Source organism: Phalacrocorax aristotelis, chromosome W (assembly GCF_949628215.1).
Source record: "Phalacrocorax aristotelis chromosome W, bGulAri2.1, whole genome shotgun sequence".
Classification (NCBI taxonomy): Eukaryota; Metazoa; Chordata; class Aves; order Suliformes; family Phalacrocoracidae; genus Phalacrocorax; species Phalacrocorax aristotelis.
The window spans coordinates 4,153,508-4,173,267 of record NC_134310.1 but is presented as its reverse complement, the minus strand read 5'-3'; the positions used below and the strand labels follow the sequence as shown (position 1 = coordinate 4,173,267).

The 19,760-nt window shown below is 40.9% G+C and overlaps 1 protein-coding gene across 2 annotated transcripts in view; it reads right to left on the bottom strand.

Moving 5' to 3' along the window:
* Window positions 1–19,760, bottom strand: part of LOC142049357 (protein fem-1 homolog C-like) — a 43,361-nt gene that overhangs the window by 13,109 nt on the left and 10,492 nt on the right. The window contains exon 3 of one of the 2 annotated variants that reach the window (XM_075077008.1): window positions 11,322–12,265. In XM_075077008.1, the coding sequence (XP_074933109.1) occupies window positions 11,322–12,265 (944 nt within the window). Of the gene's footprint in view, window positions 1–6,521; window positions 12,266–19,760 lie in introns of those variants that run through there. The other variant, XM_075077007.1, reaches the window with a different exon arrangement.

The window sequence follows — 19,760 nt, the reverse complement described above, 5'->3', positions numbered from 1 at the left end:
CCCACTGTAACTAGCCTTGACAAGTCTTTTAACTGACTTACTCCCCGCTTTTCTAAAAAGCACTTTAATAATTCAAAAGCTACCTCGACCTCCATCGCCCGATGTGAGGATAAATCAGCGTCGTTTGTACGGCTCTCGCTCCCGGGTTAGCTTCAACTGCGGAAAGCGGATCCCCTCTTGAATTCCGAGGTTGGATCCAGGCCGGAGGGTCGGAACGTATCAGAAATGATGCATAAATCGACTCCTCTTTTGCCCCCTGGCCGCCGTCTGCCAGTGCGTCTCCGTCTCTCGCTGCCGTATCAGAAATAGTCCTTTTCAGGTCCCTGTTCGGGCGCCAGTTGCGGCGAGCGAGGAAAGCAAGCAGCCAACTCAACGTGAGTGATAGAGCAAGCTTCAGTTTTATTTTTAAGTCACAGCGCTTTTATATGCTCTTGTAAACAAGCTTCAACAATTACTTCATACGGATTGCGACACCTCCTTAACGAACAGTCTATTTCTGTACTTCGTGCCTAAACTCCTTGTTGTTTGTCGGATGCTCTCAAGGCCGAGAGACATCCCTGCCTTTCTTCTTTGCTCTCAAGGCCGAGATATCTCTCGCCTTTCTTCCTCCTCCTGGTGACTTGCAGATTCTCTGTAATTTCCCATCATCGGGTCTGATCTGTGTAATTTTCCATCAGCGGGTCTGACACTGGGTCTGTAGTCAAGCTAATTCCATCGCGTACCTATAATCCTCCAGCCCGCTTTCTATCTCAAACAACTTATCAGGGGACCCGCATGTGGATTCAAGCCTATAGTTTCCCACATTAAGGTATGGCTATTGATATTGCTTTGGCAGAACATTTCAGTTCTGTCTAAGGTTAATAAGCAATTTAAGAATATCATCCAGAGATCTGCCCCAAGGCTCGATAGCTATGCGTGGCAGGGTATGTGGGATAGTATGGGCAAATGCCTAAGATGGTGGGCACCCCCAGTGTCTTGGGACTTCACTCCTGAACAAGTGCAGAATCCTGATAAATTAGTAGAATATTTGGAGGAAGTATGTTGTCACCCAGGCAATCCCAGAGAGATACAAATCACTGCAATGTGCTGGGGCCTGGCCCATGCCTATCGAGCCCTGTTTAACACTATTCAGTACCCTCAAGGGGAAGAGAAGGCCTCTGGATCTAAAAAGAGAAAGACAAGGAAAGGGAGAAGCGCTGCAGCCACTCAAACCCCCACGACAGGCACTGCGGCTACTCCAACCCCAGTGACAAGCACTGCGGCCACTCAAACCCCCACAACAGATGGTACGGCTACTCCAACCCCTGCGACAAGCGTTGCAGCTGAATCAGAGGATCAACCCGTGCCAGTACCAGTTGCCCCTATATGCAAGAAATCCTGGAACAGAAAGTAAACTCGTTTAGAAAGAGATGATGAAAAAGCAGGGCCATCACGAGGAGAGGAGGAGGAAGAGGAAGAACTCATATAAGAAACGGAAACTACCCAATCCCTATCCCTGAGTGAGCTGCGAGATATGTGAAAAGATTTCAGCCATCGTTCAGGTGAGCACACTGTCACCTGGCTGCTCCGATGCTGGGAAAACGGGGCCAGTAGCCTGGAATTAGAGGGAAAAGAAGCCAAACAACTGGGATCACTTTCTAGGGAAGGGGGCATTGACAAAAAATTTGGAAAAGGGACACAAGCCCTCAGCCTCTGGAGGCGACTCCTGTCAAGTGTGAGAGAAAGGTACCCCTTCAAGGAAGATAGTGTATTTTGCCTAGGAAAATGGATGACCATGGAGAAAGGTATCCAGTACCTGAGGGAACTAGCCATGCTTGAGGTGGTTTATGGTGACCTGGATGATGAACAGTCACCCAAAGATCCAGATGAAGCCCAGTGCACACGACCTGTGTTGCGGAAGTTTGTACAGAGCGCACCATTGACGCATGGGAACTCATTGGCAGTAATGTCCTCGAAAGATGACGAGGCACCAATGGTGGCGGAGGTGAATGATAAACTCCGGGAGTATGAATCAAATATCTCTTCCTCCCTTATCTCAGCTGTGGAGAAACTGTCCCAGAAGGTTCAGAAGATCAAAGAGGATATGTTCTACTCCCCACCAGTACGGACCAGTATCTCAGCCATTAGGAGTAAGCGTCCCTCTGATCAAGAGAGAGGATACACGCCACGGGCCACACAGGTTTTACCTGCGTGACCATAGAGGGGCCATGAGGATGTGGGATGGAAAACCTACCTTGACCCTAGAAGCACAGGTATGTGAGCTGCAAAGAAAAAAATATCACTCAGGAGAGCTGCTGCTCCAGTTTCCAGTGAGCAATTCCCCAGACAGAGGAGTAGAAGCGCTAATTTTAGTTCTGATCCTAATAGAGACACTTGTGATTTGTATTTACAAGAAGTGACTGATGAATACTATGATCAGGACTAGGGAGCCCTGCCCCTGCCTCCAACCAGGTAGAGGAAAGGGATAACTGGGCTTACTGGACTGTGTGGGTCCGATGGCCTGGCACATCTGACCCACAGGAGTATAAAGCTTTAGTGGACATCCCCCGTGCACAGTTAACCTTAATGCCATCAAACTATATAGGGGCAGAACCCATCAGCATTGCTGGAGTGACAGGGGGATCCCAAGAGCTAACTGTATTGGAGCCCGAAGTGAGTCTAACCAAGAATGAGTGGCAAAAGCACCCCATTGTGACTGGCCCAGAGGCTCCGTGCATCCTTGGCATAGACTACCTCAGGAGAGGGTATTTCAAGGACCCAAAAGGGTACAGGTGGGCTTTTGGTGTAGCTGCCTTGGAGACGGCGGAAATTAAACAGCTGTCTACCTTTCCCGGTCTCTCAAAGGACCCTTCTGTTGTGGGGTTGCTGAGGGTCAAAGAACAACAGGTGCTGATTGCCACCACAACAGTACACCGGCGGCAATATCACACCAACCGAGACGTCCTGATTCACATCCATGAGCTCATTCGTTGACTGGGGAGCCAAGGAGTGATCAGACCCGCTCACCCTTTAACAGTCCCATATGGCCAGTGTGGAAGTGCTTTGAAGAAAGTACCTTCAAAAGCTTTTTCCCAGGGGACCTTACTAAGCAGTTCCCTGAGCAACTTGAAGTCTGCTCTCCTCATATCCAGAGTTGAGGGCTTACTGGAAGTTTTCCTCCTGTCACAATAGATTTTAAACTTGACTGCTTCATGGTCACTCTGGCCAAAGTGGCCACTTCACCCACAAGGCCCTGTCTGTTAATAAGTAACAAGTCGAGGAAGGCAACCTTCCTGGTCAGTTCCCTTAGTACCTGTACCAAGAAGTTGTCATTCAGATGGTTTATCATCATAGAATCATTAAGGTTGGAAAAGACCTCTAGGATCATCAAGTCTAACCATCAACCCAACACTACCAGGCCTCCTAAACCATGCCCTGAAGTGCTGTATCTACCCTTCTTCTAAATACCTCCAGGGACGGCGACTCTACCACCTCTCTGGGCAGCCTGTTCCAATGCCTGACCACTCTTTCAGTAAAGAGATTTTTCCTAATATCCAATCTAAACCTCCCCTGATGCAGCTTGAAGCCATTTCCTCTTGTTCTATCACTAGTAACTTGGGAGGAGAGACCAACAACCACCTCGCTACAACCTCATTTCAGGTAGTTGTAGAGAGCAATAAGGTCTCCCTTCAGCCTCCGCTTCTCCAGACTAAACAACCCCAGTTCCCTCAACTTCTCTTTATAAGACCTGCTCTCCAGACCCTTCACCAGCTTCGTTGCCCTTCTCTGGACACGCTCCAGCACCTCAATGTCCCTCTTGTCCTGAGGGGCCCAAACCTGAGCACAGTATTCAAGGTGCGGCCTTGAAAAACACAACAAAAATGCAATGGAAAGGAAAACAGAGGCGCGAAACCCAGGGGGGCAGGGGAAGGGAGGGGGGAGGGAATGAAACGCCGAAACAAACCACACACAACGCAGCCAGTCACTGCCTGCCGACCCAATGTCACGCCTTTTTTCGAGCTGCAAACTGCCTCCATTAATATACTGGTCATGGTGTCACATGGTATGGAATGACCATGCCATTGGCCAGTCGGGGTCAGCTGCCCCCACTGTGGCCCTGCCCCTCCCAGCCTCCCGCCGATGCAGCAGAGAGTGGGAAGCTGGAAATGTCCCCAACTACGACAGGCATCACAGTGAAAAGAATTAATCCCTTCTCCACCAAAACCAGCACACCTTGTTTGAAGAACCAGGCAGATGTATAATAGACAAACAAGGTGAACCTGGCATGACTTCCAATTCTCTCACTTCCTAACTAATACCATTTCAAACCAGCACGAACTGCTTAAGGCATAGCGTGGGCCAAATATTCCTAAGTGCTTCCCATTTCAGCATGGGCTTGGAGTCAGCCACAGCTGTGGCAAACACTGGGAAACAGGAAACACCTGGGAGCAATTGGGAACAGTAGAGACAGAGAACACAATGTGAAACAATGGAATGGCTAGAAAAGGGTCATCAGAGGTAGAGGGAAATTTGAACTCATAGGTCTTTATGTTTGAATAGACACCATTCCTCATCCTCTGCACCAGACTTTCATCAGCAGAAAGGGGCTGACTTATTTGGCAGCTGATTCCAACTAGCAGTGCAACATAAGGGCAGATGGGAGAGGCAGAGTGGACAGCTGAGTTCAGTGGGTGTGAAGGCAAATCATCACATCTGGAGAAACACTTCTGCACAAAGAATCAGAGTTAGAAAATTCATCTCAGGTATGGACAGAGATGACAGATTTTGCATAGGCATAGTTTAGATAGCCAGCAGATACTTCTGGGCTAAACATCTATCATCATCTGCAACTGCAGAGAGATTGTGGTGGGTTGACCCTGGCTGGATGCCAGGAGCCCACCAAAACCATGCTATCACTCCCCCTCCTCAGCTGAACAGGGGAGAGAAAAATATAATGAAGGGCTCATGGGTCAAGATAAAGACAGGGAGATCACTCAGCAGTTACCATCACAGACTCGACTTGGGGAAATTAGCTTAATGTATTACCAATCAAATCAGAGTAAGGTAATGAGAAAATGAAAACTGAATCTTAAAACACCTTCCCCCCACCCCTCCCTTCTTTCCAGGCTCAACTTCACTCCTGATTTTCTCTACCTCCTCCCCTCTAACTGGAACAGGGGGATGGGGAATGGGGGGTGCGGTCAGTTCATTATGCTTTATTTCTGCTGCTCCTTCCTCCTTGTGGACACAGACACATGCAGACACTCTCTCTCTCCCCTCATACTCTTCCCCTGCTCCGGCATAGGGTCCCTCCCACAGGAGACAGTCCTCTATGAACTTCTCCAACGTGAGTCCTTCCCACAGGCTACAGTTCTTTGTGAACTGCTCTGGTGTGGGGTCCTCCACAGGCTGCAGGTAGATATCTGCTCCACCATGGACCTCCATGGGCTGCAGGGGGACAGCCTGCCTCACCATGGTCTTCACCAAGGGCTGCAGGGGAATCTCTGCTCCAGCACCTGGAGCACCTTCTTCCCTGACCTTGGTGGCTGCAGGGTTGTTTCTCTCACATATTCTCACTCCTCCCTCTGTCTGGTTTTCCCCCCCTTCTTAAATATGTTATCCCAGAGGCAATACTACCGTTGCTGATGGGCTCAGCCTTGGCCAGTGGTGGGTTCATCTTGGAGCTTTCAGCAGCTTCTCACAGAAGCCACCCCTGCAGGCCCCCCCACTACCAAAACTGTGCCACACAAATCCAATACAGAGATGAATAATGATGTGATTCTTTCCAGAGAAATCTATACTTGATTCAGTAAGTCATCTATATAGCAATTATCTTACTGTGAAAGCTCTGGACCAATTTTCCTCATCCAGTGCCTCATCTTAATGCTGTTTGTTACCAATTAAGAATTAATCTAAATAAACTCTGAAATGAAGTGTACACTGCCTTTTGACTACTGTGCATAACTGTAAAGATCTCAAAATTCTGATAGTAACGTTCTACAGAACAGAAGACTTCTGAAGACTTCTTTAATAAGGATCTTGCCGTAACTGTCTCATCCTTGGAGTGTTTTTTTTTACTCTTTTTAAATTATGGAAGCAATAGGGAAGATACTTCAAAAGCTATTAAAAAATTAATTTGTGCAACATTCTTGGAAAAGTGTCTGTTGCTTATTTATTACAAGATCTTGCTAGTTACTTTTGTTTATGCTATAAACAAACACTACTATGTTTTAACTGAGTTAACAGCATGACCAACTGCATTTTCTAGAAAAACTGTGAGTGTGTCTCCTGTATCCTCCAGTTTAAGCCTTTTCCTTACTACTGCCCATCACCAGAATTCAAAGGTTTGGCTGGACCGCCATTTCATAGGAAGAGAATGAAACATGATAGTCTGTTTAAGGTATAATAATTAACAACAAGAAGATCAAAGTCTAAAGCTGCAGCATTCACATTTAACTATTCATACTCAACTGAAAAAAGAGGTTTAGCAACTGGTATTAGAGTAACCCTAAAGAAAACAGATATATAGACTCAGACAGGTGTTATCCAAAACATTTTTTTAATGTAATCTGCATTTGGAGACTAAAGAGAGTAAGAGCAGAGAAATATATTTGTTATTCCTTTTTTTACATTATAATTGAAGCTAAATTAAAAAAAGAAAATGCAGTATTTCAATATATGGAATTGATATATTTTAATTTATAATTGAAATATTTCAATTACATGGAATTCCCCTGCACAGGAAGTCTTTGTGATAGAATGGAACACAAATACAGAGTTAGTTAAAACCAAATGATCAGTAACTTTTCATTCTGCTCACTGAGGGTTCAACAGTTACTTTCACACCCAAAGCAAAGATATTTGAACAATGTAAACCAAACTATATTTGTCTAGTATTTCTTCATCATATTCCTCAAAGTTACTTTGAAGCATTAAATACCACTTCACTTCATTGTAGTCACAGAACACAGAAATTAGTTTTAAGTCTTTGTACTCACATTTGTCAATATTTTAGAGTCTAGCAGTCATCCCACTCTATAATTCAAAGCACAAGGAAGCTATTTCCAGAGTAGCCATATCCTGCCACTATTAACTTGCAGTTGATGTAAAACTGGAGAGGCACATGTCTTTTCTGTTAAGGTTTTTATCCTTTTTTAATCCTTTAGTAAAAATTTTGCTATAGCATTCCATTCCTTCTATAAGATAACATTTTATATAAGTGGAAAGAGTTTAATTTCAACCAGTTTCAAAACAGTTGTTAAAAGAGAACTTTTGGTATTTAGGTAATATATAAAAATACCTCCTATCCAAGGACTGTTGCAGAGTATACATTAAAAAAAAACCACCATGCTGTTGCCTTGCATTTTAAAAAGTGCCTTTATACCATGTGCTTAACAGTCAGAACCTCAGAGACACCACAGACAGCTGGAATCGTTACTGACATAAGTGATATAAAAATAGCAATCTACTTTTAGTATTCGGCAAGAACGGCTTTTTTTGTTGTTGTTGTTAAACACAATACTTTTCATCTTCCTGGCTGAAGTATTTCAGTGGAAGACCAAGAAGATTAGAAGAAAGAGTGCTTTGAGTATTTATTAAAAAAATAAATCTAACTTCAAAGGTATCAGTATCCTTGTCTTTAAAAATACATACCTGCAAATTATTTAATCTATTTCTAAATCTATTTCACCCCCACAGGGCATACAATTTTTTCCTCAATATTCTTAAGATCTTTATGGGTTGGCAGCTCTGAAAAAGTACTTTTAATCAGAAAAAAAAACAAATGGGAAGATAAGAACATAAAAAGAATGAGTTAATATGACAAAAACCAATAACAGTTCTGTGTGTTCTGAATGCTCTTTATCTCCTTGGCCTTACTATAGTTTGTGTTCAGCTAGCAACACTATTGCATTTAGCATCAACATGTTTCAGTAAAATAATCTTATTCCAATTTCTGAATGGGTAATAAGAATAAAAAAAAGTCAACAACAACAAAAAAACTGGTCCAGAAAGTTGGTATCTATACTTAAGTGGAGATATTCCTGGTTTGAATTAGGGGCTGAGGGGGCAAAACTGCTACTACCCATTAGCGCTGGCCATAGTGGCACAGACATCTCAGACAGGGTCTACTGTCTTTATGCTCCTTCCCAATCAGTAAATCCTTAACTAACCCCTAACACATTACCCAGCATAGGCTCTACACCAATTTCTTTTAAAATGAAGCAAAAATTAAATGGGGGTAATGTACACATACAGGGTTAAATAGAAAGTGGAATTAAATGCATTAACTTATCCATCTGGTCACCTAAGCTTGAATATCTGACATCATCACAGTTAAGAATTCAGCAGATAGCCTCATAACCTTGCAAAATTAAATTATGAATATAGGTGATAATATCTACCAATACACATCAATCCTAAAGGTTAAGACAGAATTACATACAGTAAATCAGTACTTCATATGTTAAAAACAAACAGAAAACCCCCAAAACCCAAGTAGCTAACAATAAGCCCTGTAAGGCCTGGCAATTTTCACTAGATTTACACATATTAGATAGTTATATGCTTTCTCTTCTGGAGTGTTTTCCATTCAAAACTTTGCTAACAATAGCAGGACATACTACCATAAATTTTTAGTTCTATTTCTGGACTAATAATCTCGAAGTAACTTATTTTAAACAGGATATTATACAGTTATAAAGACAAATTCAAATTGCAAGCACTAAAGAGCAGTACAGATTTCAGAGTATAAAACAGTGATCTAAAAATCCCTTTCTCTGTGACCTATATAAAGACTATTTTTTATTACTTGAAGTATAATGTGGGTCATTTCTAGCATGGTATGATTTGTTGATTACACCAACTTACAGAGTAGTAGAGAAGCATATCAAAAATAAGAAATACAAAAATCAAGCTACTTGTTCTCACAACTGACAGCCTGGGTGGTGTGTAGTTTAATCATTACAAATCAGGAAAAAAAATCAGCCAATTTAATAGAAGTTTACTGCTGCACATTTGCAAGAGAAACAAATAGAATTTCCTTATACACAGAATTTCATACAGTATAGGTATGCCATGGGACAAACAGGTGAAAATTGTTTCAAAATAAGAGTTTGAAAGTGGCAATATACAAATAGCACTACTTTCAGCATATCTTTGTTTAAAAGTATCCCAATATTTTCCCCAAGAATGGCTAAGCTTGTTGACTCCACCCTGTACACTAAGAGAAAACCTAAACCAGCCAAAAAGCAAGGATGAACTACTTCTTTTTATATATATACTCTTTTATACTCTCAAGACATTCTTCTTCAACTTAATTCACAAAAGAAAAATACTCCAACATCAAATTTAAAAAAACCCTCCTAAATATTTTTTTCCTTTATCTACTTAATTTGGCTTTTAAATATCTCGGTCACCAACAAAAGCCTAAATCAACTGGTTGAGTTTCTGGAGCAAGAAACCCATTTACTGCCCATCACTGAAATGTCAAGTCAACAATATCCAATATGCTAGAATACTAAATTTGTAGGTAAACTGTATTCTACTCAACACAAATTAATTTCACTTAGACATTTGCAGGGCTAATGTGCCATAATAAATTCTACTATTAATCAACAGTAAAGTGCTGAATTATATTAAATATCTGAATCTCGCTCTCCTTTATGAAATTCTTTTATAGATTTCTTATCAAGTCAAAAGAGCCCTTTCTGTTGTAAAAGTTAAGCTATTATGGAAATATTATAAAAATAGGTAAGTTTAATTGGGAGCTATATATACACAACAGAACTTTCTTTAAGTACAGCTGACAGCTAATAGAGATGGAAAGAAACATGCATTTATAAAGATATTTAAAATGAAGGAGACAGAATTTCTATTACTCTGGCATACAGCCATTTACTATATTATAATGATACTAGATGGTGCCTATATATATTTCTGGACTGATAAGCATCACACCACCAACGTGCTTTAGTTTCTTTTGTAGCTAAAGAAGTTGATTTGTAAATTTAAACTATGGCATACATTTAATCTATTTCTCATTAGAGTGTATCATTAAGTTTGAGGTTCAACTTTGAATAAACTTTACATCTAGTCACATAACCAACACAAGCAAGACATTAGTGCAAAAGGGAAGCTGTCAGTTGTACATGATGAGGACTCTTCCCCTAACTGCATGATGTGAGAGAACGATTATCAGATTAAACTTTCAAGTGGATTACCATGAGAACAAGAGAGATTTTCTTCTCCCAAATATAGCACAGATTTCCAGAGGATCAAGAGGAAAGCAACCTTAGCCTACAGCTAGAATAAAAAAGTTAAACCCCAGTTCGGAAAGGTGATATGTAGCTCTAAAATTTGTCATGCTATGAAGGCAGCATTCTCAAAAAGAGCTCCAAACAAAACTGCAAATCAAAATGGGCATTTAAGTTGAAATTGACCAACTGCTGCACAGAAATATGTTCACACACAACAGTCACATTTAAGTCAGTGCATAGAGAAGATAAAAAGCACTTATGGTATTTGCAAATGTTAACAAGTCTATACAACTTTCACAGTTTAAGAAGTCCATAGAAAAAGAATAGAGTAATAGTAGAAATGCTCAAGCAAAATAAAAAAAGATGACCCTCCAACTGTATAAAATTCACACAACAGTTGTAGTAAAAAGACATCAGTGGAAAATATTCAACTCAGTCCTAAACACATCCACCAGGCAAATAAGACCTGAATAGACAAGCCTTTGGCAAACAATTTTGAGTCTAAATATGGCACTACATTTCTAAATATTCCACAAAATATAATATATGGCACATTCAAATATTGGTTAACCAACTCTGCAGATGCAATGCTAACAACACTTTAGCCAATGAGAGCAAAATGGAGCAAACTAAGGGAATATTGGTATATCACAACAGTGCTCAAGAAAAACATTGTCACCATGTCATGCTTCAACAACAGCACTCTGGTACTGCACACTATTATCTATGGAGCAAAACAAATTTCTCTAGTTTTTCAGGGATGTGCCCTGCATAGCATATGTTATGATTCACTAGAACACGAGCAGCAAGACACTGCAATGTAGTATGATTTATAGGTTGGATTAAGTTTTTTGCTATTTTCTTCTCATCCAGCAAATCACTAGCAGTTTGTTTATGAGAGTTTGTGGCATCAAAGTGTGAACCTGACTTGATAAGAAAATTCATGATGCCTGGATGGTTGTTCAGTGCAGCAATATGTAAAGGACTGTTGTTATCAGAGTCTCTGACATTTATATTAGCACCACATTCCACCAGGATAGCAGTAACTTGTAGAGAAGGGAATTTACAAACTGGGTAGCGACTCACACATGTAGTATTCTTGTCAACAGCAAGGTGAAGTGGACTGAAGTTATTCTTCCCTCTAGGCTGAAGCTTAAGAAACTTGTAAATAGTCTGTTTCTTAAAATGCTCCTGTTCTGAGCTGCAAGGTACTTTTTCCAACAAGCAAATTAAATGCAAAATGATAGAAAGGGCTTTGTTCAGTTGTATTGGATCAGGAGGGCACTGTATTTGTTTCATGGCCCGCTCTATTTCAAGAACACTTTTGCACAGTATACCCATGAGATCATTAAATGTAACAGTAGTACCTAGCAGGCCCTTTGCCCTGTCCTGCAGCATAAAGGAGAAGAGTTCAGCAAATGATAGTAAACTGCTGGCTGTCATAGGACTCAGTGGATCTAGATTGCTCTGCTGCATGTCCAAAGCATATTTCCATAAGTTGATGCATCGCTTAAAGTTTCCAGAGTCTGCATAGACAGCACCTCTATATCTAATATAGTAGGACGTATCTGGGTGAGAAGGACCAAGAATACGTTCTCTAATTAATAGTGCTTGCATTCTCATCTCATCAGGGTCTGCAATAAGATTTTCTAGCTCTTCTGAGCTGTTTACCTCTTTAGTATAATCATAGGCCATAATTAGTGTTTGTGGCACAGGTTTGTTCAGGATACTAGTCCTATCCCTGTATCTCATTTCCATAGCTCGCTTCCAGTATTTCAAAGCACCAAGCAAATCTCTCTTTTTGTCCACGAATGTTGCTCCTAGAAGTTCCAGAGCATTTATACGTTCTATCTTACTGGTCTGCTCATGTTGGGTCAGAAAGTCCACAATATTTGTGTGGCCTGTCACACTGGCTGACAGAAGGGGAGTCATCCCATAGCCATCCTTTTCCATCTTAGCACAATACTTGAGAAGCATCTTCATGATCTCTAAACTTCCAGATTCTGCACAGTCATGTAATGCAGTGTTTCCTAGCAAAAGAAGAAAAACAATTACATAAATCATAATCAAATTATAGTAGAAATATCACCACACTAATAGTTACAAAAATAAAAATAAAAACTGTTTTGACATCTACAGACTATGAAAGGATTAAATGATGAGTTTAAACATTCAAGAACTGATTAAAGCATCAAGGCTACCAGGCAGTTATACAAATAAAAATGCTTGACATTATTACCCAAAATAATTAAACAGATTTTAAGGACACTTATGTCTCATTATTCAAAAATTAAACCAGAATTGTCTACTACATGAACAATTTTGTATCTGCTTTCAAGTATAAAACAGAAACCTAAGCTTGTCATCTTAAGTGGTTATATTTTCCCTTCTTCCCTTGTCAAATTTCCTTCCTTCCTCCCTATCACCATCCACCATAAAAAAAAAATCTGTATAAAAATTAAAGCTATGATAACTCAACATTGGTCTTGCTCACCTCCACACTGTGCCTCCTCTTCTCTCTTTCATCCAAAGCCTTTGATTAAAGTGTTCCAAGGTAATAATTGTACACAAAGGCAAATACAACTCATCACAACAGGCCCTTCATCTCAGCTGGGGCCTCAGAGACTGCCAGAATATTCTGAGGGACCTGCTTATTTTGTCAATCCTATGTATACACACAGACAAACTATTCTGAGTACTTTATTAGGTCTTTATCCTGAAGTCTCACATTAACCCCTCTGCTCAGGATTAAAAAAAAAATAATCCAAACAATGCCTTCAACACACAACATGCGGCCGTTTGTCTTATAAGTCTTATAATTTACATTAAGATTATTTCTCATTAAGAGAACATGCAATGTCATGCTAAAGGCATTCAGGTGACACTCACACTATGTGGTGATATTTCCAGCAAGCACTAGTGCCACCTGACCAAAAAACATATTTGCAGCAAATTAAAAAGAAAACATTGCACAGCATAGTTAAATATTTAACTACTATGCTTCAAGTAGAAGAAAATTTTGCTTAAGATCATACATGAGTATTTCACTGGGGGAGATGGGAAGACGGATGACCAATAACTCCCCACCTCCCCCCCAACATAATAAAGCTTCTTGTGTGGTTGCTTTTAGAACTACACAATTTAAACCTAGATTCTTTTTCATATATACTACAGATTCAGGCATACCAACTTTTCAGTCTCCTACTACATTAGCATGAAAATAATTAACAGCACATCCATGTAAAAATTCCACCCCCCCAACTAAAATGTCCTATAACACTAGCCTTGCAAATTCTTATTTACTGGCCATCAGATCATCAGTATCTGTTACATCATCAGCAAGCTTCCACATTCTCAAGTGAGACCTCCTTTTCCAAGGATTCTGTACATTCATAGTCATCTGATTCAGCTTTTAAAAAGTTCAGAGAGAAAGTTTCCTAAAACTTCCTCATTTGCCTTTTTGGCAGGCTTTTTTTCTATGCCAACAAAACACTGATTTTCAGTGGGCTTTGCTGTTGTATTTCTAGATCTATAACAGAACTGAAGTAGGTAGGGAAACAAAGCAGTAGTCTTTAACTCTTCAGCTGATGTTTGGGAAAAGTGCATTTTTGTAGGTATACAGCCTCCTGATCTCAACAGCTTAGAATGACCTTTGTACATTTTCTTAATGCACTCCCCCCTTCCCCAGGCGCTGATCTCTAGAACATGCAGTTCACTCTAATATAAAGAGTGTTTATCCAGTAAAATTCAAATCAGTCCCTAAAGCATGCCTGAGATTTCTCTTAAAAGCTGAACACTGAATTGAAATAAACTGAAAATAAGATGGAGGTAAAGGCTTTCCGTTAACAAATTCTTTCTGCCCAGAATGTATTGTTTATGCTGTCTTAAATAGGTTAAATTCAAATGCAAAAATATTTGAAGTTGGTACATGTATATATCTATCTACAAGAAAAAAAAAGACTCGTATTAGTTAAATACATTTCAGAAATAGAAAATTTTGTTCCTTGTTCTTATTTCAATTATAAGAACCTGAATTAAGTTTATGTAAATAATCTTGGTATCTTCTAGCTTTTGGCTTCACAGCATTCTTATTTCATTTTTAATGAGAAACTTGGTAAGGGAATATGAAGTGAGAGTTTGAAGAAAAAAAAAGCAAAATTCAGAAATATCTGGTGAAACCTGACTGTCCTCTAAATTCAATACCTACTTATCACCAGCAGAACTAGATACTTTAGATCTACAATCAAACCTCTATCCTGTCTTTTGACTTAGATTATGAAGTAGTAGCTTGCTTTTATCTTCTGTAGATAAACCACTAGGATGAGAACAAGCGTATCTAAGAGTTTTGTGAGTTTTGGTATACAGCAGAAGGATGTAGAAACTCAAGGTTTATTTAGATGAAAGTGTTCTAGTGGGCACAGAACATTTTGCCTCTGTTCCTCTGCTAGTATTCCAGCAGTCCCCTCCTCACTTTCTCTTCTAATCTTTCAATTCCTGAAACTTTACATGCAAATTAATCTGCTGCTTCTTCCTCAAACTTGCTTGTGGACCATCAGAGGAAGAATTGACAGCACATTTCAAGACTTGCTTATTGCTCTCAATACCAGTAACCAGACAGTGGTAAGGAAGAACAGTAGTTATTCAAGATAAACCGAGTCTCAATCCAAGCATGCTGGATAATAAGAATTTAGCTACCACACTAATCAAATTCATACCAAAGGCGTGCAAAAAGCTATTTTCAAAAGACTATGACTAAAGGTTAACAGGTTTTTACAATTATAGTAAAACAGGAGCTGTGATCCCATTTTATCCCCTCAAACAATTTTTAAGTGCAAGTTCCAAGCATTAAACCCCCCACAAAAAAAACCCAACCCCCAAATCCCCCCCAAAAAAACCCAAACCAACAACCAAAATCCAACCCACAAAGCATTAGATTGTTTATTAACATACAGTGAGCTTAACTTGCTAAATGTTCTTTTTCTAGTACATTTCTGAATAGTGGCCAACTATTTTACTATCACTTACAAAAAAAGTAGGCTGAAGAAGACACCCCATGCAAAGTGGCACCCAAAATTATCTGTTAGGTCAAGACTCATGAAACTAAAACCAGGTCTTAATAGGAAGTGATTTTCAGTCTCAAAACTCCTAGGCAATCTTTGTCACTAATGGAACATTAAGTCAGTGACAGGAGCTTCACCTATAAACTGGTCTAGTCACACTACAGTTTCTACCGAGTCCAACAAAATTACCAGTAACAGGAACAGATATTTTTCCAAATTTAGGTGGCTTAAAAATTTGGTTTGTCAACTGTAGTTTATTAATTATAATTCCTTCTTTCTATAAAGAAAACTGTTCATACATCCCAATTGACAAGCATGAGACCTTTAAATTCCTAAGGTGGAAAGAGATCAAAAGCAGACAAATACACAGAACCAGCTTGCCAATACACAGACACATTATAAAAGTCATTGTTGTAGTTCAGCCCCAGTTGGCAACTGAACACCACACAGCTGCTCACTCACTGCTCCCACCCCTGTGGGATGGGGGAGAGAATCAGAAGAGCAAAAGCAAGAAAAACTTGTGGGTTGAGATAAGAACAGTTTAATAATTAAAATAAAATATTAATAGTAATAATGGTAATAATAATAATAATAATATAATAAAAAGGAAAATAACGAGAGAGATAAATGAAGCCCAGAAAAAAAAAACCAACAAAAAACCAAACCCCAAGCGATATAACCGCTCACCAACTGCCAACCGATGCTGCCAGATCCTGAGCCCCCGGCCAGCTCCCCCCTAGTAAATATACTGGACATGACATCATATGATATGGAATACCCCTTTGGCCAGTTTGAATCTGCTCTCTTAGCTGTGCCCCCTCCCCTCTCGGCTTCTTTGCACCCGGCAGAGCATGGGAAGCTAGAAAAGTCCTTGACTAGTACAAGCACTACCCAGCAACAACCAAAACATTGGCGTGTTATCAACATTGTTTTCATACTAAGTCCAAAGCACAGCACTATGCCAGCTACAGTAAAGAAAATTAACTCTATCCCAGCTAAAACCATGACGGTCATCTTGCTGTGCTGGAGAAAGTCTAGTTAAAATTTAACTATAGCTGTCAAACCAGACGTAAATACTGACTGGCTCCTCGGGCCATCTGCACTTCTGGAACACTCAGTGATGAAGCCAAAACCAGATCCATCTGGGTGGAGGCTGAGCCACCAGTTAATGTAGCCCGTTTAGGGTGTATTCAAGTCCATATTACCCCATTATCAGCAGAGCTCTGAAACACAAGAAAGGTCTTTTTGGAGGGTGCCAATTCCAATGCCAGTCTAGACATGGCCTGGGATGAAAAAGAATCAGAACTACAAGTGTTTGCACCAATATATGTCAGAATCTTGTGTTAGCTGGGCAAATTTACATTTAACATTTAAATTTCAAAATATTAGTGTACATAGTTTAAGTTGTATTTGAGGTGTTAGTTGATTTAAAAAATAAAAAACCCTCTCAAAAATGTTTTAATACAGACCATACTGTACTTGTTAAAATACTAGTCATCCTTAGGTCACAGCTATTTCATCTTTACATGTTATCACTCACAATCCTCTATTTTCTACCTTCAAGTCAATATTTTCAAGATATTAGAAAAGTCATAACATAAAAGCATCTTAAAGACAAACAAATCAAAATCCACTAGTAACACCAAAGTTCTTAAAATTGCTTCACAACTACTGATATACAGTAGTGGCTGCACCTCACTTCAGTTTGACTGGATGGAATAAGGCCTTTATTCACAAGGGAAAAAAAGAGCGGAATTTTTAAATTTGTTTTTTTTGCTTGTTTTTTCCAAAATTAATCTTGCCAAACAGACAAGACACAAACAAACAAAAACCAAAAAACACCCCCACAACCAAAAAAACCCACCAAACTCAACAAATCTGTCAGATTCCTTGATGTTTACTGCAAGGGAAGATTAATTAATTTTCATGTATACTAAACCACACGGGTCATATAGCAAAGATGGTGCATCCATATAATCCCCCTATTTCTTGGTCTGCCAAGTCTGTAAAAAACTCCCCCCGCCCCCCCAAGCAGGTTTGAGTATTATGCTTTTCAGTCTCCCACATAAACGATAACACTGGAATAGTGCTAGTTCTTGATATAGTACTACTATATGTATAACCTTGATAAGGTACTCATAGAGACTGAGGTCTGTGTACTTCTAAACTTTCCAAAATGAGCAAGTAAACCAAACAAGCCTCATTCGCCACATTATTTTACAAAGCCATTATAATCAATTACTGCACCATAGCTAATGGTATTTAAGAACAACAAGACTTCGAGTCATAGCATTATTTTGCATTTTCAAAATACATAATTCCCCTAACTTTTATGGTAGTATGGAGTATGATAAACAACAAAAAAAAAGGGTTTCCAACCAAACGTTCCTGTGCAGATCTCAAGAGGTATCTAAATGAATACCTAATCCAGCAGTTCTTATATTTTCTAATACTTAGAAGGGGGAAAAAATAGTCTTTTAGCTAGCAGATGTGTCTGTTAACAACTGACGGGAGATAGAGGTAGTAAAGACCATCAGTGAAACCCAGGAGTATCTTCTTGATGTGAAAGAGACCACGTTCCAAGCAACTCATCAATGGAAAGAGTTACAAGCCACATTCAGAAAAAAAATCTGCCTTTCAAGTAATTATTTTTTGAAAAAGAGTCCTTATTCCCTGCGCCATTATGTACACACCATCCTGGCTATCAAAGCTTGTGTACTTTATCTATAGCTTAACAACTTAATTGCAGAAAGGAAGGGAACGAGCCTCCATTATTAGAGCAGCTCTGATGAAAAGGGAGAAAGCAAAGTAACGAGGGGGGTCAGCAGAACTACTACCATGGACTTCTGGAGGGCAGACTTTGGCCTGTTCTGGGCACTGGTTGGGAGAGTCCCTTGGGAGGAAGTCCTGAAGGGCAAAGGAGTCCAGGAAGGCTGGGCTTTCTTCAAGAAGGAAGTCTTGCAGGCACAGGAACAGGCTGTCCCCAGGTGCCGCAAGATGAACTGGAACGGAAGATGACCGGCCTGGCTGAACAGGGAGCTTCTGCTGGGACTCAGGAAAAAAAAGGAGAATCTACCACTCTTGGAAGAAGGGGCAGGTAACACAAGAAGAGTACAGGGATCTCATTAGGTCATGCAGAGAGAAAACTAGACAGGCAAAAGCCCAGCTAGAACTCAACCTGGCCATGGCTATAAGGGATAACAAGAAATGTTTTTACAAATACATTAGCAACAAAAAGAGATCCAAGGAGAATCTCCATCCTCTATTGGATGCGGAGGAGAACATTGCCACCGAGGATGAGGAGAAGGATGAGGTACTAAATGCCTTCTTTGCCTCAGTCTTTAATAGTCAGACCAGTTATCCCCAGGGTATTCAGCCCCCTGAGCTGGAAGGCAGGGACAAGGAGCAGAATAAACCCCCCATAATCCAGGAGGAAGCAGTTTACGACCTGCTGAGCCACCTGGATACTCACAAGTCTATTTGGCCAGATGGGATCCACCCGAGAGTGCTGAGGGAGCTGGCGGAGGAGCTTGCCAAGCCACTCTCCATCATTTATCACCAGTCCTGGTTAACAGGGGAGGTCCCAGATGACTGGAGGCTTGATGATGTGACGCCCATCTACAAAAACGGCCGGAAGGAGGATCCAGGGAACTACAGGCCAGGCAGTCTGACCTCGGTACCGGGGAAGGTTATGGAGCAATTTATCTTGAGTGAGCTCACCAGATATGTGCAGGACAACCAGGGGATCAGGCCCAGGCAGCATGGGTTTATGAAAGGCAGGTCCTGCCTGACCAACCTGATCTCCTTCTATGACCAGGTGACCCGCCTAGTGGATGAGGGAAAGGCTGTGGATGTTGTCTACCTGGACTTTAGCAAAGCCTTTGACACTGTCTCCCACAGCATCCTCCTACAGAAGCTGGTGGCTAACGGCTTGGATGGGTGTACTCTTCGCTGGGTAAAACACTGGCTGGATGGCTGAGCCCAGAGAGTTGTGGTGAACGGAGCTAAATCCAGTTGTCGGCCGGTCACGAGCGGTGTCCCCCATGGCTCAGTGTTGGGGCCAGTCTTGTTTAATATCTTTATCAACGATCTGGATGAGGGGATCAAGTGCACCCTCAGTAAGTTTGCAGGCGACACCAAATTGGGCAGGAGTGTCAATCTGCTCGAGGGTAGGAAGGCTCTGCAGATGGATCTGGACAGGCTGGATTGATGGGCTGGGGCCTATTGTATGAGGTTTAACAAGGCCAAGTGCCAGGTCCTGCACTTTGGTCACAACAACCCCATGCAGTGCTACAGGCTTGGGGAGGAGTGGCTGGAAAGCTGCCTGGCAGAAAAGGACCTGTGGTGCTGATTGACATCTGGCTGAACATGAGCCAGCAGTGTGCCCAGGTGGCCAACAAGTCCAACAGCATCCTGGCTTGTATCAGGAATAGTGTGGCCAGCAGGAGTAGGGATGTGATCGTCC